The sequence below is a fragment of the Emydura macquarii genome, unplaced genomic scaffold (assembly GCF_026122565.2).
Source record: "Emydura macquarii macquarii isolate MOO-44397 ecotype Brisbane River unplaced genomic scaffold, CSIRO-AGI_Emac_v2 contig_1253, whole genome shotgun sequence".
NCBI lineage: Eukaryota > Metazoa > Chordata > Testudines > Chelidae > Emydura > Emydura macquarii.
Genome location: NW_027131390.1, coordinates 41042699 through 41064890, shown reverse-complemented (window position 1 = coordinate 41064890; position 22192 = coordinate 41042699). Strand labels below are relative to the sequence as shown.

The window sequence follows — 22192 nt, the reverse complement described above, 5'->3', positions numbered from 1 at the left end:
CTTTCCACTGGGTCTGCCTAGAACTGGCAGCGAGTGGGGGGGGGATGTGTCCTCCATTCTCTGGACCTTTGGGAATACATGAACCACCTGCCTCAAGGAATAGGGCTCTGTGCCAAAGGCAAAGTCTCAATACTCTATGATTGTCTGTGTGTTCCAGGGAGACCTTGGCGGTCCGGGCGTGGATGGGCGTCCAGGATTGGAAGGTTTCCCAGGACCTCAGGTGTGTGTCACCCTAGCTGCTGTTTGTGGACATTACAGTCTCTATTATTCGTAGAGCCCCTGTCCGGGTGGATTGTTTGCAGTGGGGTGATTTTAGCAAGTTCTGGTTTCTGATAGCACCCTCTTCAGACAGCAGGGCCTGGGTTGTTCTCACTTTTACATACAGTTTGAATGATGCGTGCAGATGTTCTGCTCCCCTGTAGCCAGTGTAGGGCCGCTGAAGTCATCTCTGCAGACAGATAAAATGGCATCTGAGCCTTTCTCCATCAGCTGAGCAGACTTGCCTGCGCTGTTCAAGGCCCTTCCCTGGATCGTCACTGCCCACCCCCCAGACTCCTCCACTTACAGATTGAGTGCTCAGCGCTCCAGAGGGTCCCGTTCAGCTCTGATGTTTGACCAGGTTTCCTCTTCCTTTTGGTGCCCTGCCCTGTCCCAGCCCCTCTCTCCTTCTTCCAGGTGCAGATACTGCACTGGTGTATAAAGAAACTCCACAAGCAGATAACGGGGGGGCATCTGCTGTTCTAGAGCAGGACGTGCCAAGAGGCAGATGCGTTCTCATCAGAGTTGCAACTACCACTAGCACCAAGAAGGACTATTTCACCCCCATTTGGTTACCCTCAGGTTCAGCTCCTCCTCAGGTCCTGGTTCTAGTATTCGGCTCGCCTGTGCCATGGCGCCTTCCCCATCAGGTTTGTCTCTTGCAGCCCAGAGTCACTAAGGGGAAAACCTGGTAGTCACAGTAGACATCCCAAGATCTTATTTCTCTTTGCTGCCTCCGGACCAGCTCTTCCTGTCTAAGCTTGTTTGCTGTTCCCTTGAAGACCAAGGGAGGGCTAATTTGCCTCCGAAGGGAGCATTAGACACTCCTTTAGACACTCGTCTGTACCAAAGCCTGCCCCTTTGGCATGTGACTGGAAGCCTGGAGTGTGAATTAAGAGGCCCCTTTGCAAAGTGGCGGTTGTGTGTTCTTCTCTCCAGGGTGCTGTCTGTGTAGGCAAGCAGCGGCTCACTCTCACTTCTCATTGCAGGGACCCAAGGGCGACAAGGGAAGCCAGGGGGCCAAGGTGAGTATTGTGCTGGGTGTTGAGGGCACATGGCTGTTCTCCAGGGAGTGAGCACACACCACCACCTCCCCTGGCCCCTGGAGCTCTGTTCTGGTTCCGATGGGGCAGATGTTGGTCCCTTGCTGATTCTGAACGTACGGTGTCACATCCCTACTTGGCTAGCACCCTTCCTTCCATGCCAGCCCAGTCCAGCTTCTGGCCCATCAGCCTTTGGGCTTCCCAGACCTCTGGGAGGAAGCCAGGCTTTTGCAAAACTTTGTCCCCACGCCCAGCCGCTCAGGCCACTTTGGGAAGTGGGGGCCCTGGCCCTGGGGGAGGGAAGGGGGTTGGGCCTGGCCCCATGGGGACAAGGAGCAGGGCACGGTCTGGGCTGAGGTTGGGTGCAATAGGAAGGAATCCTGCACTGAGTTGTCTTTCTCAGGGTGAACGAGGCCAAGATGGAGTGGGCTCCCCAGGCCCCCCTGGACTCCCTGGACCCCCGGGGCAGGTCATTTATGCATCGAGTGATGAGGTAAGAATTCACTGCCCCTACAGACCACTCTCCCATCTCTGGTCCCCCTTTGCCCAGCCTGTTCCCTCTCTGCACTCGCCCTCACAGCAATCACGCCTGGCTGCTGCGCTCCAGTTCCCTTGGGTTGTGCGCCAGTCTGAGGAGTGGCTTTGTTCTTGCCTGGTGCTGGTGAGTTACTATGGGCTGGTAATGAGATCCGAACTTCAGACGGCTCATGCCCAGCTACACCTCGTGCTGATGTGGGACACCAGGCAGAGCCTGGGTGCTGCCTGCCCTCATCCAGTTGCAGTGGAAGCTGTTGCTGGTTTGCAGAATCAGCTGTGTGAACGTTAGCTGTGTTGAGCAGCTCAGTGCGGGCGCGCTGGGAGGCTGATAACTCGAGGAAAGAAGAGTGGGGAGAGCTTGGGCAAAGAGGAAATCAGGGCTGGCTGGAGGTGAAACGCATACACATGGGAGCTAGACAAGGCCCATGCTAAAACCAAAAATACACATCAGGAAATCCTTCCCTGCCTAGCACCAGGCAACGGTTACAAAGAGGAAAGAGAAACAAAGGCCCCAGTGTTGCAACCACATGCATGTGGAAATAACTGTATGTATCTTGAACATGGCTGGGGTGTGCCACTGGACGTGTGACCGAGTGTTGGCAAGGTCTGGGCTGAAAAAGAATTGAAAACAGAAATGAAAGACATGGGCTAGAACAAACTGTAAAACCGAGGGGGAGAGGAAGGGTTAAAGAGAAACTAAAGTGAGTACGTAGCAAAGGTCTTTATGAGGCTATGTTCCTAACCTCGGTTAGCGCTGATCGTTTGCCTTGTCTTTTTAACTGGTGAGACCTTCAGCACAGCACCTATGCCGTGTGTGTGTCTCTAGGGCAGTGGTTCTTAACCTTTCCAAACTACTGTACCCCTGAAGCCTGAGTCCCACCCCCACGGGGCTGAGGCATGTAACTTAGTTTCATGGCGCCCCTGTGGCTCCAGGCAATTGCCTTTCTTGCCACCCCCAATACCAGCTCTGCACTTGCGACCCCTCTAAACCCCCAGGTTAAGAAACACTGCTCTAGGGAATACCACAGAGTTGATAAAAGTCATGTCAGCATCAGAGAGAATAAGTGTCTATAAATGGGAAAGGACCAAATCATTAGAAACCAGCTGTATGGCCTTCCTAGTTCTGTTGCGGCATTTCACACTGGGGAAACGGGAGGAATTGACATCCCCGTTAGCAAGCAGATCAACAGGCCCGATCCAAAGCCCGTCAAAGTTAATAGAAAGTCTCCTATTGACTCCAGTGGGCTTTGGAGATCTCCAGCCCCTCCGTCAGCGGTACGTCAATTCTGGGCTTCCCCTAGGCAGGCAGGAGGAGGAAAGCGAGGATCAGCGGTCTAATGTGTATCTTTTCCTTTTTAGAAAGCGTTAGCTGGTTTGCCAGGCCCTGAGGTACGTAGCCCTGAGCTTCCCCCGCCAGTCACCCTGCCAGCCCTGCCTCTGGCCATGGCTCCAGTTCCCTTTCTGCACTAATGATTTTAAACTTATCCTAGTGCCTGAAGAGAGAGAGTCTAAAGATGTCACTTGTTTCTTTCCTCAGGGCAGACAAGGCCATGCCGGCTTCCCGGTGAGTAGCTTTACACGTCTTTACTGACAGAGCCCCGAGAAGGAGAAAGTTCCCAAACCCTGTGCTGAGAAACCCATGACCCCGCTGGGAGCCTGAACCAAACCCCCCAATCCAGACATCCACAAATCTGGAGTGTTCACAGCTTGCATCTGGAGCCAAATGTGGAGTTTGTCTCTGGGCCAGATCCCCAGTGGTGTAAATCAGTGCAGCCCCATTGGAGCCAAAGCCAGCGTGCGCTAGCCGGAAACATGGCCCCCTCACTGTATCTAATGTGGCACCACAAGGCCCCGAGTCGGTCCCCGAATGTGGAAACTGTGTGTTGGTCGAGGCTGCTTGAGATCTGGGCCAGAGCTCAGGTTAATTTCAATTCCTGTCACTTTCAGGAGATTTAAGATTTTTTTAAAGGACTGTGTCACTTTTTACTCCCTTTCCCTTAGTAAGTATAGCGCCCTGCCATCCTCAGTCGCATCTTGACAAAGGTTTTGCCAGGGAATCCTCTCTGTGGCTTGCATTTTCTTTGGAGACGTGCCTGTTACACAGGCTGTGCAAGACAAGATGATACATCACAGAACCGTTTTATTTATTTTTTTCCTGTCTAATATGTTAAATGCAAACTCGTGCCTGCCAAAGCAATCAGCTGCTTCAAACAAGCAAACAAAATCAAGCAAGCTTTGTGGGCTTGAACTTTCATAGCACCTGGGAAGGAGTCTCCCTTCCTGCCCCACCTTTGGGGAACCCCCCCCAGTACTGCAAAAAAAGAAGTGATGTGGGTCACTACACCATCTTCATGGCTGTTCCTCCCTGCTTCCATTTGCAGGGCCCAGTGGGACCTAAAGGCGACCCAGGATCCCCAGGTTTCCATGGTGCTCCAGGACCAAAGGTAGGACAACCTGTCTCTTTCCCCTGTGCTGCCTGTGTGATTCTGCCCCGTGGTTTTGATTCGTGGCTATGTAATGTTCCCCGTATCTACAAAGTTCCTGCTCTCCGGCTCCAGCTCCCATTGACGGGTTATTGTAGGCTCCCAGTTCATAGCAGACAGGACCAAGTGCAGCCCTTTCGCAGCGGTAGCCATGGACTCCTTTAGTCCCGTCATGCGAGGAAATTCATATCGGCTCAGGCTCCTGAGGCCACCATGCTGGCAGTCATCACTCTGTGAGGAGTCACCATTCCCAGGTGTGACTGGAAGGCAGCTGTGCTCCTTCCAGCAGCTTGGTACCAGTGAATCCAACAGTCACGCCCTCTGCCAGTGCAGTGAATAAAATGAGACACACACAAGGGGTACAATCACCCCCGGGCTTATCTCATCCATCCTCACGGCTGGTGCTGGAGTGCTCCCTGCTGCGGTTGGGTGAATCTTGTTTTAAATGTTTCTAGTAACGGGATTTCCACGATGCCCTTGAGAAGCCACAGCTTGGCTCAGTCAGAGAGCTCTTGCCATGCTGGCTTTCTCCCCTGATGCTCATAGGGAACCTGAGCAAACTGAGCTATGCATAAATGGGACTCTCAAGTAGGAGTAGAGAGGTTATTTTACCTCTGTGTATGGCACTGGTGCAACCGCTGCTGGAATCCTGGGTCCAGGTAAGATGTCCACAATTCAAGAAGGATGTTGATAAACTGGAGATAGTTCAGAGAAGAACCACAAGAATGATTAAAGGACTAGAAAACCTGCTTTAGAGTGGTGCACTCCGAGAGCTCAATGTATTTAACTTAAAGAGAAGGTTAAGGGGGGGACTTGATTACGTGGGGAACAAATATTTAATAATCTAGCAGCAAATGGTTGAAATGATCCAATGGCTAGAATTTGAAGCTAGACAAATTCAGACTGGAAATAAAGTGTAAATTTTTAACCATTAAAACAATTAACCATTAAAACAATTTCCCAAAGTGGTGGTGGATTCCCTAGCCCTGACCATTTTTGAATCAAGAGATCTGCTGTAGGAATTCTATCAGTGCAGGTCTCTGGCCTGTGCTGTGCAGGAGGTCTGACTAGCTGACCACAAGAGTCTCTTCGGGCCTTAGAATCTATGAATAATTTGTGCCATTGTTTTTCGTTCATCCCTGCCGTCAGCAGTGATACTTACGTATCCCAAAGTGTGTGGCATGGAAGTAAGCGGTGGTCTCCCACACACTGGGAGGCTGGAGAGATGGTAGAGAAGCAAAGGAAAGGGACATAAGTACCCATCTGTTTGTCAGCTGTAACTCTAAGTCCTGATCTGCTCTTGGGACAGTGCGACAGTGTGCTGCCCCATCCTGGGTGAGCGTGTAGCCCCAGCGCAACCCTGTGTGTTTGTCTGTTGGAGAAATTCTGGGAGGCAGCTCTCTGTCAGTGATGAGCTCAGCTGCTGTTAGGTTGGGTCTCTTTTGACTCCTGCTTGTTTTTCCCTCCTACTGGCAGGGTGAGAAAGGAGAACCTGGAGTGGTCATCAGCCCAGACGGGATGGTCAGCGCAGCTGCCACAAAAGGAGACAAGGTCATGGGCCGGCTCAGGGTCCCGGGTGGACTGGTTTGGGTGCTCACCCAGTGTGCAGGCGCCTCAGCGCAGCCTGGAGTCCCTCATCTTGGGAAGCAGGGGCATGGCCATCCCCAGGGAGGAGCCTGCTTGGGCGAGCTTTCTGCTGCACAAGAAGGTTTCTCTGCCTCTGCGAGGCAATGGCTGCGTTGACCAGCCATGGGATGCAGGGAAGGCCTGGTCCCTGTGCCAGTCCAGGGGACTTGGGGCTGCCACAACAGGTCAGGACTTACTGCACTGTTAGAGCCAATAACCAATGGCTGCTGCTGTTCTGTCCCTGCACCTGTCTCCTTCAGCTCACATTCCCCCCACACCTCACCCAACGGTCAGCCAGGGCACTGCACCATTCCCGCCGAGGGAGGGCAGCTAGAGGGGTTGCAGATGTTTCCGTTACAGTGGAGTGGGGAGTGTTGTCAGTGGCACATGAGCACTTGGAAAGGATGTTTCCTAGTCACCTGCCTGCAAGAGCTGTTAATGGGGTGTGGTCAGCATGGGCAGAGCTGGGGATTATGTGGCAGGCACAGCCTGCTGCTTCCTCCTTTCCTCTGCGCAGGGAGGGCTGCCTGCAGGGTGGCAGCACCCCTAGATGGGAATGTGACATGACCATGGGGGTGATGGAGAAATGGCCGCAAGAAGGGCCAGTGAGGTGGCCACATGCACATCACAGCACTAATTCTTTTCCTGTTCTATGCACACAGGGTGAGCAAGGGCTGGCGGGACCCATGGGCCCAGCAGTAAGTTGGCAGCTCTATCTCTAATATGTCAATAAAGGATGGCTTTTCAAGCCCTCTGTATGCCAGGTGTTCACTACAACTGGAGTAGCACAAATGAATCGCGTCTTCCTATTCACTTTGCTGGAGAAAAGATCCAAACAGCAACCTCCTTTCGTCCTGCTCAAAACGGGTTTGAAAGGTACCGAAGTTGGATCTGTGATGGAAACACCAGCCCAAGTGGGCAGTGCTCAGATCGAGTGCTCATTCGAGAGCACCACACTGGGCAGTCGGCAAGAGAAACCAAAGATTTGGCAAATCCCAGCGCATTCTCAGGAGTCCCTGTGACTCTATAGCCAGGGTCAGATTGCCAGGAGCAGGAGAGTGGCTTCCACAGCTGTTCAGACACTGCGAACAGCAGCCCTGGTTTCCCCGTGGATCGGTGCTGAGCAATGCTGGCAACTTGCATGCACTATATGAGCTGCAAGAAAGGCCCCACTGTCATGGACAGGTGAATAAGAGGTGGCTAGAGGCACAAAGGCATCCATTAAAAATTGGAAGTCAGATCCTAGTGAGGAAAATAGAAAAGTGCATAAGCTCTGGTAAGCCAAGTGTAAAAATATAATAAGGCAGACCAAGAAAGCATTTGAAGAGCAGCTAGCTAAGGACACACAAACTAACAGCCAAAAAGTGTTTAAGTACATGAGAATGAGGAAGCCTGCCAAAGAGGCAGTCAGCCACTAGGCGATGGGGGAATGAAAGGTGTCCTCCAGGAAGCCAAGACTATTTGGAGAAGCTAAATGAATTTTTTGCATACATTTTCACCGCAGTGTATGGGAGGGAGATTCCCACACCTGAGCCATTCTTTTAGGTGGCAAATCTGAGGAACTGTCCCAGACTGAAGTGTCAGAAGAGGTGGTGTATGAACAAATTGATAAATCAAACAGTAAATAAGTCCCCAGGACCAGGTGGGATACACCCAAGAGTTCTGAAGGAATTCAAATATGAAATCACAGAACTACTAACTGTGATATGTAGCCATCGCTTGAATCAACTTCTGTACCAGGTGACTGAAGGATAGCTGATGTGACATCCATTTTTTTAAAAAGCTCCAGAGGCAATCCTGGTAATTATAGGCTGGTAAGCCGAACTTCAGTACCAGGCAAATTGGTTGAAACTATAGTAAAGAACACAATTATTATACACATAGATGAACACGATTTGTTGGGGGAAGAGTCAACACAGGTTTTGTAAAAGGAAATCATGCCTTACCAATCTATTGGTATTCTTTGAGGTCATCAACAGGCATGGGTCAAGGATGATCCAGTGGATATAGTGTACTGGGAGTGCACACTGAGGTGGCAAAATTGGCAAATGATAAAAAATTACTCAAGACAATTAATTCAAACTCTGTGAAGAGTTAAAAGGAATGTCACAAAACCAGGTGGACTGGGTGACAAAATGGCAGATGAAATTCAATATTGGCAAGTGCAAAGTAATACATATTGGAAAAAAATAATCCCAGCTATATATACAAAAAGATTATGCCTAAATTAGGTGTTACCACTCAAGAAAAACAACTTGGATTCATTGTGGATAGTTCTCTGAAAACATCTGCTCAGTGTGCACTAGCAATCCAAAAAGCAAACAGAATGTTAGGAATCATTAGGAAAGGGTTGGATAATAAAACAGAAAATATCATAATGCCACTACATAAATCCATGATATGCCCACACTTTGAATACTGTGAGCAGTTCTGGTCAGCCCATCTCAAAAATCAGAATTAGAGAAGACAACTAAAATGATTAGGAGTCTAGAACAGCTTTCATATGAGGTGAGGTTAAAAAGACTGGGACTGTTCAGAGATGATTAAGGCAAGGGATATGATAGAGGTGTATAAAATCATGAATGGTGTGGACAAAGTAAATAGGGAAGTGTTACCCCTTCACATAACACAAGAAAAAGGCGTCACAAACAAAAAGAAGTACTTCTTCACACAACACACAGTCAACCTGTGGAACTCCTTGCCAGAGGATGTTGTAAAGGCCACAAGTATAACTGGGTTCAAAAAAGAATTAGATAGGTTCATGGAAAATGTGTCTGTCAATGGTTCTTAGTTAAGATGGTCAGAGATACAACCCCATGCTCTGGGTGTCCCTACATCTCCAACTGCCAGAAGCCCCTGGCATTGGCCACAGGTGGAAGACAGGATACTGGGCTAGATGGACCACTGGTGTGACCCAGTACGGCCGTTGTTATGTACTTATGAATGCACATATCCAGGCTGAGGACAAAGGAATGAAGCATGGCCAGGCTTTTCCATTCTTTTGTCCTTTGTAGCTAATAGTCTAGCACAGAGCCAGCTGCACCTCTTACCCACCTATTTCTGCCCCAGAGTCATTCCTGCATGGATGTGCAGTCTGAGTGCATGTTCCTTTCCTGCTGTCCCCTTTAGGGCCCGCATGGACAACCTGGACAGAAGGGGGAAATTGGATTTCCTGGCAGACCGGTAAGACCTTCTCTTAGTTCATCTCTGGTTTCTTCTCTGCGTATCCCTGGGTGAACTGGTTCTGATGCTCCTTTCCCTAGCCAGCACTGCCCCCTGTTGCCTCCCTGGCTGAAGGAAATGGAGACATCTCCAGGAAGAGACTCTCAGAGGGATACTGGTAGTGCTGCACAGCTTGGATCAGTTGGAGAGCTCTCGCTGGGCTAATGTTTGCACCTGATGCTCACAAGCAAACTGAGTGATTGTGATCCTGGGATGCACAAACGGGAATCCCGAGCAGGAGCAGAGAGGTTATTTTACCTCTGTATTTGGCCCTGTTGTTAGTGCTGCTGGTGGCTACAATTCAAGAAGAGCATTGATAGATTGGAGAGGGGTCAGAGAAGAGTCACGAGAATGATGAGACGTTTAGAGAATGTGTCTTTTATGGATAGCCTCATGGAGCTCAATCGGTGTCACTTAACAAAGAGAAGGTTAAGGGGTGACTTGATCACAGTCTGTAAGTATCTACCTGGGGAACAAATATTTAATGATGGGCTCTTCAATCTAGCAGGTCTAACGTGCTCCGATGGCTGGAAGTTGAAGCTAGACACATTCAGATTGGAAAGAAGGTGTACATTTTTAATATGAGAGTAATTAACCATTGGAACAATTGACCCAGGGTCATGGTGGATTCTCCATCCATTTTTAAACCAAAATGTTATGTTTTTCTAAAAGCTGTGCTCTAGGAATTATTTTGGGGGCAGTTCTCTGGCCTGCACTATGCAGGAGGTCAGAGTTGATGGTCACTGTACTGGTCAGTAGAACTACATGAACTAGCAGAGTTTGGAGGCTTGCGAACGTCTCCAAATCGTTGGAGGTACATTACCCTCCATCCCTGATGCATTTTCCTTTCTGATGGGGAGAGAGGAGTGCTGCCTGAGAAAGTGAGCAGTGTATCCTGCTGGGCACCTGTCGTGCCATCAGTTGGATTCAGCACAGGTGTGGGAGTGAGCAGTGGCTACAGTAAATGACTCCATTTTGAATCCTTGGATTGATCTTGGTCTACAGGGTCGTCCCGGCATGAACGGGCTGAAGGGCGAGAAGGGTGACCCCGGAGGGCTGGGCTTGCAGGTGAGTGCAAGGGACGGTGGCATGCCGGGGCTGCTGCAGCTGGCTCTGCCTTATCGTTGTTTGCATTGTGGCAGCACCCAGCTAAAAGCCCCGGTGTTTGGGCGCTGTGCAGAGGGGGTGAGAGTCCCTGCCCCAGAGAGCCGACAACCGTGGCATAGAGAAGAGGCGACAAGCAGGTTTAATGAGTGAGAGGAGACAGTTGGGGAGGGGACGGAGGGCATGGATGCTGCCACGAGCATTTGCTGCCCAGGGTGGGAAATGTTTTCAGTGTCCCCGACCCCCAGAGCAGCCAAAAACCCATCACCAGCCAATCAGAATGTGTGGGGGGGGCATGTCATGTGATGGCGACTCCTGGATGTTGGCCTGCCCCTAGAGCTGGCCCTGGGTGCCAGGGAGAGGGCTGGGGCGGCGGCATGGGGAGTGGAGGGGAACACATTTGTGCCTTTGTGGTCAGCAGGAGCTTGATTTGCTTCGTTAAAGGAAACGCGTGTGGGCTAGTGACAGCCACCCCAACTTGCCTCTGCCTAGCTACCACTCTGCAGGGCTCCGTGAGCAGAGGGCCCCAAGGGAAGCAGCCGTCAGTCATGGGCTCTCTGCTGCTGTCCCCACCATAGGAAGAGCACCTTGCTGACATGCCTCCGGCGCTGTTTCTACTGGCCTCTGTGTGGCAGGTGCCCGCGGGGAGCAGCGGATGAATGCAATGCCAATGGCAGACTGAAACCCTTGCTCGCCCTTTGCCGCTGCCTGCCCTGGCATCCACCTTGGCCTCCTTCCTCTCCTGCGGGGATCCCAGAAGAGTTGGCCTCCCTGCCTGCCTCGTTGGCTCGCCGTGTATGTTCCACTCTCCCCAGCTCACATGTTTTTTCCCTCCCCCAGCCTCACCGTCTCTCTCCCGGTGCCTTTCTCCGTGCCCATGTGTGGGGTGCAGTGGGAACAGAAGGCGCTTTGACCATAAGTGTGCGCTCACGTTGGAAGCCTTGGGGATATGTGTCCCTGACTCAAGACCCCCGGAGCCTGATTCTCAGAGAGGCTGAGTCCTTACCACTCCCAGTGACCCCAGCGACTGCAGTGGGTGCTCAGCAACTCTGAAAACCAGGCCTTTGGGGTCTCCCTTTGGGCATTCAGAGCAGAGGTGCCCAAGTTAGAGGCTGCATCCAGAAACGTGGGTATCTGCATATAGCTATATTGCACGGAGACCCTACCCACTGGGCCTCAGTTAGTCTGCAGAGGAGTGCTTTATTACTCAGGTCACTTCCTGGTCGCGTGTGCATGCGACCATCAGGCTGACTGCATCAGTCCAGCCTCCTAAAACCAAATGGATTCTTTCCTTTCTCTTCCTCTCTCTGCAGGGTCCTCCAGGCCTCCCGGGGCCCCCAGGCGCCCCTGGCAGCATAGTCTCAGTCTACGACAATAACGTAAGTGACAATCCTGGCACATCCTCACGCCATGCTCTGGGATATGCGTCACACAATGGCCAGGATTGTTAGTGTTCCCACTGTTTGCAGACCCATGTTTGCTGGGCAGCAGGCATGCAGATTGGCACAGAGGGTGCTGGTTCACCAGGAGAGCATATCCAGGAGCACAGATCCTGTTAGTGTAACTGAGGAGGGTGACTAACAGAGGCAGTGCACGCAGGAGCTGTTGAAAAGCAACAGTCCGAGCACATGCCACACCCGCTGGACTAGCCTGCCTGCCCAATAGCTATCTTCTCTCGTGGTATTGGCCAACCAGAAAAAGAGCCTCGTTGCCTAAGTGCTTTGTAGAAGATGCGGCATCCAGCTCGCCAGAAAAGTGAGCAGCATGTCCTAGGATACAGGAGCTCCCATTCATTTCTCTGCCTTGATCAAGCACCATGTAGCAAATTCAAAGTAAATACACCTAGAAAACGGGACAGGCCATGCACCCTGAGTGCCTACCCAGCAAGTGGGAGAATGGCGCCTGTGATCCCCTTATCTGCTGAGCAATGCCTTCCCAAGTGCTGGCGCAGGCGGGAGTGGCCTTTCGTGGCAGTCTGTCATTGGTTTAGCCTCACAGGCACCATGAGTGAGCAAATAGCCAACACTGCTCTGAAACACAACAGCGAAATCTAGGTCTCAATTCTGCCACACTGGGCCGTCCCTCCTCAGGCAGGCAGCCCCATAGCCCTGTTCGCAGCATGGGAACTGGGCGATGCCAGATGGGGCATGCGACCTTGCACCCGTGCTCAGTGATCATCGTGCTCACTAATGAAGTTTGTGTCAGCACATGTGCATTGGGAAAGGTATTCCAGGGAAACGCAGAAGAAACAGGGAGCTCTGCTTGCTGGCAAGTCCCAGCAACAGGGGAGGCTCTGTGCACATGGTGTAACACAGCATCATTTGGGGGACCTTGATTGTAGCATGTGCCAGTCCCTGGGGCAGCGGTGCAGAACGACTGGCAAATGTGCTTTGTTTTAAAGCAATGCTATTTCTGTGTTTTCAGGCATTTAGTGAGTCGGGACCGCCCGGGCCTCCAGGATTGCCTGGTAAGAAGATGCTAGCGTTGGGGCTTTCTGCAGCAAAGGGGAAAGGAAATCAGTTTTTCCGATGAGCCTCTCATGATAGTGCTGATCTGAATGGCTTTGGAGATCGTAGCATGGCCATGAGGAAGGGTGTGACTTTAGAAAACCCCAATCAGGAAACATACAAATGCTTTGTTAACTTTGTCCTAGATTCTCCAGCGCTGGGCACTATGGGAGGTGTAAGCTGGCTACGGTATAATGCAACCCTCTGTTGATGGATTGTGCCCAGCTGTAACCTTTACTGGGGGCTGGGCAGGAAACGGGGCTGGTCATGGAAAACTTCTACAGAAAGGAACAGATCATTCATTTCCATCAAAATTTCCCATGGAAAATTTCAACTTTTCAGTAAAGAGGTGAAAACCAAAATATTTTGGCTGGAAACTGAAATATCCAGGCTGAACTATTTCAGGTTCCATTTTTCATGCATTTGGGGGTTTTTGATAAACAATTGACATTTTCTGTGGAAAGCAGACGCTTCCTGCAAAAGCTTTCATTGCATCAAAACCCAGTTTTCCATCAAAAACAGTTTCTGATGGAAAGTTTTCCACACGCCCTATTTCTTGAGTAACCCAGGATCTAACTGCTATATTTCTCCCCCCTCGCTTATGGCATCTTACCCCCTGTAGGTCCTGGCTCCTACAGTTGGTCTGTCTGGTGAGCTGCCTAGCATATCTTTGGTCACTAGTAGGAATAATATTGGGTGTGGATAGTGCTAGATAGCTTCTGTCATTCTAGCTGCAAACGGAGATGGTTGCCGCTGACTCCCAGTATAGAGCTATGGCTGTTATGTGCTGAGAAATCCTGTCATTAGCTTCTGGTTAGGGTGGGAAGAGGCCAAGAAGCCCATCTGCATCATGTCTTTCTTCTCCATTAGCACTCGGACCGCACCAGATCTCTCTTCTTTGACTCACTGTTTCTCAGTGCCCAAGGGAGCTGACTGCGTATGTGAAACACTCAGGATCTGGGACCATTTTGTTCTCATATCTGTTGCCAGCCGATAGAAATGGGCAGCATCATTGCTTTACCGCATGAGTGCTTTCATGTGTCGCTGAGTAGCGCCACCCCACGTAGCTAGGACTAGGCCAATCCCCCACACCGCTGACGGGAGGGGCTCGTGCCGTTATGTGCTTCCTTCCCATTTCCAAGCACAGTTAGTGTTCTGTGGTTGCTGCTAGAAGGTCAGCGTTTGCCTGCAGTTTCTCTCAGGCATGGGAGAGGATAGATCTGGCATGTGGTGGGTGCAGTTAGAAGCAGTGTAAGCTCTCCTCCACCATCACTGAGCAGCGTTACGCCAATGCCGGTTCTTTCTTCTGTCAGGCTACCAGGGTGCCCCAGGACAAAAGGGTGAACGAGGTGAGAGAGGCACCCCAGGACCCCCAGGTAAGTGAGCCTGCCTCCATTGGGGCACATTCCTGATCTTCCTCTGTGCTGGGCCAACCCAGAGCTGCGGTGAGCCAGATTCGGTCCTGTCTGATGGCTCGGCAGTGACGTGTGTGCAAGGCCAGGCTGAGAAGCTCATTGCAAACCACACCCTTTGGCAGTCTCAGCAAAGGGACATGGGTGGCTGAGCTTGGGAGCTGTTCCCTAGAAGTGCCGCATTCAGGACAGACCTGCTCTGTAGGACCCTGCCTCCTTTGTTGCAGAAGTTGGAAGGTGTGTAGTGAATGAGGCAGGGGCTGGCAGGAAGAGAAAGGAGGTTCTCATGGTTAAAGCAGTTGAATGCTGCCCTGGAGAACTGGATTCTAGCCCTACCTCTGCCACAGAGCTTGTGTGTGATGCTGGGCACGTCACTCAATAGTGACCACTCAGGAAAGTTTGGTTGGTTTATTCCTAGTTTTCTGGCTGCCCAAATTGAGACTCTGAGCTCTGATGGGCCCAGTTGTGACTGAAGTCAACGGGAGCTGTGCTATACAATGCTTAGGGTCTCAAACTTGATGCCCCAAATCAATGGAAACTTCTGACCTTAATCTCTTTGTCCCTCAGTTCCTCATCTCTAAAATGGGGATACTGCTCACGGACCTCACACTGTGCTCTGAGGATTCATTAACCTTCGTGAAGCACTCGGATGCCATAGCCACAAGCTGTATAGAACAGCTCAGGAGGAAAGTAATTGTTTGGATTCAGAGCAGGATTTACCAGCCTGCCTGAGCACTGATTCTGAGGAAACAGCAGTGAGCTGTGGTGTAATTAAAGCCTTTAGCACACGCACAACGGGGCCCACCCCTGTTTTCATGGGCATCCTTAGTTCTGGCATTTCCTGACTTTGGCACACTAGACTGCGCAGCCTTAATAATTTTCTGTTACCATGTTAGAAGCCCCTGAGGGTTGGTGGCAGTTGCCCCTACCCAGAGAGGTGAGCCGTTGATGCCTGTCTGGGGACGAAGCAGAGGGGAGCGTCCAGCAGCAGTGGGATTTAAGGACTCTCCACTAGCCACTATTGACTCTATTCCTGTCTCTTCACAGGCCAGTTTCCTTATGATCTCAGCGAATTTGGTTCCACCTTCCGGGTAAGGGCCTCACCTCGGTGTGGGGCTGCCACCTGCCCTGCCCCCTGGGAGTCAGTGAGGCCACTGCGGTTGAGGGTATTAGGAGCAGGAGCGCATGGAGCCTGTGCCACTTGCTGGGAGGAGTCACAGGGGGCCTCGCTGCACATGGGGACTGGGTTGTGCCGTGGCTGCAGGGCCGTCTGACCTGAATGGCAGGGCACAGTTGGTCTGGTTCAGGCTCCCGGTGTGGTGGGGGCCCAGCACAAGAGCTGTGAACCCGGGGAAGTGATGCCCGTGCTCAGCATCCCTGAATATCAGGCCTTTGTTGTCGCAGGGCGGCACCCTGAGTGAAGGGCACTTGGCCTTTGCTGAGCTACTCGCCATTGGCGCAGGCTGAGCCCCCTTCGGCCGTCCCAGTAACTGCCCCGAAGTCAGTCTGTCTTTCCCCACGGAGCCTGCACCACCTGGGCGCGGCAGGGAGGAGGGTGCACCTTTGCCCAGCCCTCCAAGGCCTGTGTCAAGCACCCCTGGCCTAGGCAGTTGTGCTCATGGAGTCCCGGCCTGGGCAGGTGGCAGGGCAAGGGGAAGGCCTGTCCCAGGGCATCGGGCAGCCCAGACTAATGTCAATCACCTTCCACAGGGCGACAAAGGAGACCAGGGAGACCCTGGACTGAAAGGTGCTAAGGGGGAGCCCGGCGAGGGAGGGCGGTATGGACCAAGCATCTCTGGACCCCCAGGTCCTCCAGGTCCCCCAGGCTATCCTGGCCTTCCGGTGAGGTGCCCGCATTGGCGAGGGGCTGGGTGGAGGGGTATGCACGTGCTCTGAGCTCCCAGAGGGCCCTGGGCAAGGTGACGGAGAGTTTGACGGGGCGGGGAGCATGCAGCCAGCACTGTGGCCCTCCCCAGAGGGGTTCCCTCATGGGACTCGGGAAGGGGCCTGCCTCCCAGGGCCGAGCAGCCGCTTAGTGCCCAGGGAGAAATGCCTCCCAAGAGAGCTGTGCCGGGGGGGGCCAGCAAGTGCCCTGCAGTGTGGGGGGGAGGGCCGGGGTGGGTTGAGTCAAGCTGTGTCTCGTAACCTGAAGGAGACTCTCTTATGGATCCCCAGGGTCCCAAAGGGGACAGCGTTAGAGGCCCGCCTGGCTCCCCTGGGCCGCAGGGACCGCCTGGCATTGGGTACGAGGGGCGGCCAGGCCCCCCTGGTCCTCCCGGCCCCCCCTCTTTTCCAGGACCCCACAGACAAAGTGAGTATGTGCCCAGGAAATCATCTCAGTGCCCCTTCCCTGCCCTGCACACTCCCTTCCCGCATGCTCCTGCCCCTCACATTGCAGCCCCACCCTGAGTTCCAGCCTGTTCTTTCTTCCAGCTGTCAACATCCCTGGCCCACCTGGGCCACCAGGGCCACCGGGACCTCCAGGAACCAGCGGGCCGTCGGCCTCCTCTGGGGTAAGGCAGGGCATGCAGGCCGGGAACAGGCCGCAGTGTCTGTGGTGGGGGGGTTCCCAGGGCTGCCCAGCAGACACGAGCCCTAGCAGGAAAGTTCAGAAATCTGTTCCCTCTGCCCCCCGTCCCCAGACCTCTCCCGTCCCCAGGCAAAGGGCAGAGCGGGATCCTGCATGCGGCACAGCAGCAAGCAGAGCGTATAAAGCCAGGGATACCCAGGGTGGGAGTTGGGGCTGTGCGAGCCATGGCAGCTGGGCTAGAGGAGAGCCGGGTAGGATGGACTGATAAAGACAAGGACTGACAGCCCTGGTGGTTAGGGCTTGTGGGGCTGACAGCGCTGTGCGCGTGAGGGGGATCTGCGTGGATCCACTGCCTTTTCCCCGCAGATGGCGGAGGTGGTGACTGTAAGTGCCTGCCCAAGGGAGGAGATGTCCGAGCACAGAGGGCTTCAATCTAGCACACCCCCTGACTGAGAGCTGCAGCTAGCAGTGAGGGGCAGATTTTTAGCAGTGAGGGGAACCAGCTCTTGGACAGCTTATCTAGGGAGGCGACAGATTCTCCATCGCCTAGCATGTTTCCGGTGGTATGGGACATACCTTTCTACATCTCCATTCTGGCTCAGCCAGCAGTGTGCAGTCCTTCCTGTGTGACTGCAGCAGGTTGAGGATCCTGGGGCTGCAAGAGTGTCAGTATGTGCTGGGAGAGCCCCGTGTCCCAGCGAGACCTCTCTTCTCTGCCCAGGCCGCACTGCCTGTGGTGAGAGATGAGTACCCGCCATTCTGCTGAGAAGAGCAGTGGTAAGTGTAGAGCCACTGGAGTACTTGTGGGTGGGAAGAGACAAAGACAAGGCTGTTCAGTGCAGAGAGGAGATGGGGGCCGAGGGTCGTTATAACTATACATTAAACAGTGGCATGGAGAAGGCCAGGCATGGGCCCTCCTCAGCAAAACAAGGAGACACCCAATAAGCTAGCAGAGCAGCTCATCTTCAACTGACAAAATAAAATGGATTCAGCCAAGGCAGAATTACCCTGTGGAACTCTCTTCCACAAGATACTATAGAGACAGAGAAGCAGGGTTCAGAAAAGGATTAGACCACTGTAGGAATAGCGGCATGAACCATTCCCAGTGCAAGAATAAGAGTACACGAGCCCTCGTACCAAGAGATAAGGTAGCCACAACATCCCTGGGCTAGGAAGGAACCTTCCCCAGGGCCTGGTGATTGCAGAATTGTCTGGAGAAGTATGACACTAAAGCATCTGGCTGCTGTCCTGGCCAGCATTTCGACACGCTGTGGCCGTTCCGGAACACAGGTGTGGAAAGGTCGGGGCTTTTCACAGCTGAGCTGTGCTGCACCCAAAATGCTCTGCTCTGTTAGATCTCTGACCTGTCTGACGCCTGAGCATTGACATATCAGTGCTCCTGTGTGCTCTGCTGCTGGCATCTAGCTGAGCCCTGCTCCGAGGCCATTTCATGGCGTTCTAGAGCCCCTGAGTCTGTGCAAGAGCTGGGAGCCGTGCAACGTAAGTGCACTCGCACCAGGGGCTGGCGGGAGACCACCCCTCTCATGCGTCAGTCCTGGGCTGCCGAGGCTCATCCTGTCCCTTGAGACCAGCCCTGTCCTGTGTCCGCACACTGACGGTTGTGTTCCCCAGCAGCTGAGGATCTTCCCAGTGTATCAAGCCATGCTGAGTGCAGCTCAGGAGGTGCCCGAGGGCTGGCTGATCTTCGTACTGGACAGAGAAGAGCTGTATGTCCGGGTGCAGAGTGGCTTCCGGAGAGTCCATGTGAGTACAGGGGGGATGTGCCAAGCCTGGGGCGGTTGCCTGGGGCATGACTGTGCACGTGCTGGTGTCATGCGGGACACGGCTGCCAGTGAGCATGGCCAGCTGGGCCCCAGGCTTGATGAACAGCATTGTTAGGGGAGGACAGACTGCTGTGCGCATACCTGCATCCAGATCTGTCTGTAGAGCACCGCAGGTGTGCTGGGGCCAGTCCTGTGTGCCAGGAACGGCCAGGCCAAGGCCCCAATCCTGCAGGCACAAAGCACACCTTCTTGCCCTATGAGCAGTCCTGTGGAAGGCAGGGAAGGACCCTCAGTGTAGATAGTTGTGCGCGTGTCTCTTGTCAGGATTGGGGTGTAAGGGTCCGACCCTGCAGGCTGATCTGCTAGCACAGACCCATCACCTACAGAGACACCTCCTGGGAGCACACTGCCATTTCCAGCAGCAGGAGCTGGGCCTGATGCTGCCCCAGATGTGGGGAGAGTGGAGACGTGAAGACCTCTGACCATGCTGTTCCCGTATAAACAAAACAGGCTCACCCCAGAAATCTAGCCTGGCAGCACCTGTGTTGTGTGACCAGGAGGGAGCAAACAGCACAGTGGCAGGTGGCGTTACCCACGTACCAGGCTCTTGTGGGGTGATTACTCATGGCGCTGCTGCAGGAAGTCAAATGCCAACGGCCAAGCCCTGCTCCTGGTGCACCCTGCACCCAGCCTGTTGGGGCTGGGCAGTTTCCTGGGTGAGGACAGGTTGCATTTAGAATGCCATGGGGTGCTGCTGCCATGCCGAAAGTTGGGCCTTGGCAGAAAACGATGGACTGCCGCTGGTAACGTGACCACCCTTGCTTTGTTTCAGCTTGAGGAACGTACTTTGATCTCCAGCCCCAGGCTGGTAAGTGAGCCCTGTTCTCCACCCTGCTGGCTTTGCTCTCAGGACCATGGAGTGGGACCGGCTGCCTGGCAGAGCCAGGGATCTCTGGCCAGCCAGCCTGGGCTGCTCGCTAGCCCCAGAGGCTAGGCAGTGAGTGTTGCTTTCTCACCGCAGGACAATGAAGTGTACGACAGGCCCCCCAACGTCCCCTACTTGCAGGGCGGCACGGCCTCCTCCGGCTCTCAGCAGCACGGGCCCCTGCACCCCCGCCGAGAATACAACCCCTATCCCACGGCCCGGCCCTGGAGAGGGGACGACAGCATCGCCAACCACCACCGTCTTCCCGACCAGCCCTCCGTCCACCACTCGCACCATGGTGCCCAGCCCCAGCAAGAGCCACTCGACGGCTTCTCCCCAAATCGCCGTGGGGAGAGCACCGCCTCTCCCGCTCACATGCACCACGACTTCCAGCCCGCTGTGAGTGCCTGATCCCAGCCATAGGCCGAGCAAGAGCCAAGCTGTGCACGCTGCGCCCGGGGGGCCAGGAGCATGGTGGGGGCAGGGCTAGAGGAGTTAGTGCTCTAAACTACCCGGCCAACCGATCTCAGCACAACACTGGCCGTTGTGGAGCAAGGCTGCTGGGCCAGAACCAGGAGAACGGGGCGGGGGGTGGGGGGCTGGGTTGCATGGGAACAAGGAGAGGGAAATGGCCCCCAGGGTATGAAATCACCTGCACTCGGGCTGCGAGCAAGGGCTAATGCTGAGGTCATGCTCAGCTCTACCCCTGCCTCGAATCCCTGCTGGCACCCCTTCTTCCAGCTCTGTGCCAAGCCTGCCAGCCCTGCCCCTTGGGCAAATGGCTGCTTGGAGCCGCCAGACCAGATCTCTGTCCGGCAGCTAGCGGGAGCTGGCAGGAGTGTGTGGAGAGGGGCAGGAATGCTGCAGCTCGGGGCTAGTTCTGGGGACTGATCCCAGATGCTCCAGGAATATCAGGTTGGCTCCATGGGGGGCTGTGGAGGGGGGGGCTATGCTGGAGCTTTCCCTGGGGTGGGCACTGTTGAGGGAAGGTAGTGGCTGGACACCCCGCTCCCCGTCCATGGAGCTGGGAGAACTCGGGGGGTGAGGGCGAAGCGCTGATGGCCACAGTATGGAGGGTCCTGTTTGGCTTGTTCCAGCTGCACCTCGTTGCCCTGAATGCCCCGCTGAGCGGCAGCATGCGAGGAATCCGCGGAGCCGACTTCCAGTGCTTCCAGCAGGCCCGGGCAGTCGGGCTGACAGGCACGTTCCGAGCCTTCCTCTCCTCCCGGCTGCAAGACCTGTACAGCATCGTGCGCAGGGCCGACAGGAGCGGGGTGCCCATCGTCAACCTCAGGGTATGTGCGGGGCAGGGCATGGGGGGCATACGTGCCCTGGGCTTGGATTTTTAGTTTTCCCCGAGGCTGGAGCAGGGGCCTATGGCAAAGGTGGCCTCAGCCTGGGCTGCAGCCAGGCAGGCTTCTGTTTTCCAGCTCTGCCCCCACGGGCAGCCTCCTCGCTGCTCCCGCTGTGGGCCCACAGGCCTGCTGAGCCGCACGGCGATTCAATGCAGGCAACGCGTGTGGGGGGACTGTCAGCGCTCAGTGTCCCTGTCGCCCGGGGCATCAGGGCCTGATCTGGCAAGTGGCACAGCACCTCCTGAACGGCGCTGGGGGCCCTCACTCCCACACCAGTAGATGAGGATTGAGGCGCTTAGCGTCTCGAGGGAGGCATTCGAGCAATGTGCAGAACTGGGTCTGCGGGCCGCTGCAGCCCGTGGAAAGACTCGAGCGCTGGGCTGTCCCGATTCCTGATGGCCATCTCTGCTGAGTAGCGGTAGGTGCCGGAAGAGACAGGCAATCAAAGCCCTCGCTGTGTGCCATAGCGCCCCCTCCGGCACACGCGCGTTGCCAGCGGACGCTTGTTGCGACGCTGTGACTAGTTTTTCCTCCCAAAGGATGAAGTGCTGTTTAACAACTGGGAGGCACTGTTCTCTGGCACGGAGGCTGAGTTCCGCGCAGGTGGCCGCATCCTCTCATTTGACGGAAGAGATGTCCTGCGAGACTCTGCGTGGTAGGTGTCCGAGTGCCTGGCCTGCCTTGTGTCTGAGAATGGCTGCCACAGGCCGCTACAGGGAGCACCCCTGTGCTGTGATGGGGGGCCCTGCAGCTGCAGGCTCCCCTCTGTAGGGGGGGAGGAGTCCTTTCAGGCTGGCATTGAGAAGGACGGGGTTTCACGGTTACCCACAGTTGTTTAGGCAAGTGAATGTCGAGGAGAGAAACAACTGCTTTGTCTGCTGTCAGGACAGAGTGAGAGACTGGCGCATTGTCTCCCAAGGGCAGGTCCTGAGCTGCTCACAGCCACACCTGCCTGGGTTGGTGCAGTGCCAGCGGCTGGTTTAGCTTGTGCGCTGGGCCAGGTTCCCCTCCTCCCCCCATGCTAATTCCCATGGGCTTGGATTGTACATTGATCCCTGGATCTGCCCTACGGGCGGTGAAGCAGAGCTGTGACAGCTGACGGAGAGGAGCTGACGCCCGCAAGGTGCCAGCAGCCCCTGAGGTGGGCAGAGCCTTCACGTAACCAGCAGCAAGTGGTAAAAGGGGCAAGTGTTAGTGAACTGCGGGCCAGCCTGCATAAATCGTCATTGGCCAGCCAGCCAGGCTCCCCTCTGCACGAGAGAAACCGCCCGCCAGGGCGCTGCGGTACGGGGAGCCCACCAGACGCATTCCCCTGGGTGTCTCTTGGCTTTCTTCTTTGTGGGGATGGCGGGGGGCCAAGGGTCAGTTGGGGGCTCCTGGCAAGCCACGCCACTCCAGCCATTGCT

At 54.4% G+C, this 22192-nt stretch overlaps 1 protein-coding gene across 7 annotated transcripts in view; it reads left to right on the top strand.

Moving 5' to 3' along the window:
* COL18A1 (collagen type XVIII alpha 1 chain) overlaps positions 1–22192 on the top strand; it is a 219766-nt gene that overhangs the window by 195661 nt on the left and 1913 nt on the right. For 6 of the 7 annotated variants that reach the window (XM_067548600.1, XM_067548597.1, XM_067548595.1 and 3 more), the window contains 22 exons: positions 158–220; positions 1248–1283; positions 1705–1794; positions 3198–3227; positions 3376–3402; positions 4220–4282; positions 5798–5872; positions 6610–6645; positions 9077–9130; positions 10175–10237; positions 11587–11652; positions 12698–12740; positions 14094–14156; positions 15240–15283; positions 15903–16034; positions 16368–16503; positions 16626–16705; positions 18355–18486; positions 19339–19374; positions 19528–19830; positions 20529–20726; positions 21326–21441. In XM_067548600.1, coding sequence (XP_067404701.1) covers positions 158–220; positions 1248–1283; positions 1705–1794; positions 3198–3227; positions 3376–3402; positions 4220–4282; positions 5798–5872; positions 6610–6645; positions 9077–9130; positions 10175–10237; positions 11587–11652; positions 12698–12740; positions 14094–14156; positions 15240–15283; positions 15903–16034; positions 16368–16503; positions 16626–16705; positions 18355–18486; positions 19339–19374; positions 19528–19830; positions 20529–20726; positions 21326–21441 — 1886 coding nt within the window. The remainder of the gene's footprint in view (positions 1–157; positions 221–1247; positions 1284–1704; positions 1795–3197; positions 3228–3375; positions 3403–4219; positions 4283–5797; positions 5873–6609; positions 6646–9076; positions 9131–10174; positions 10238–11586; positions 11653–12697; positions 12741–14093; positions 14157–15239; positions 15284–15902; positions 16035–16367; positions 16504–16625; positions 16706–18354; positions 18487–19338; positions 19375–19527; positions 19831–20528; positions 20727–21325; positions 21442–22192) is intronic. The other variant, XM_067548596.1, reaches the window with a different exon arrangement.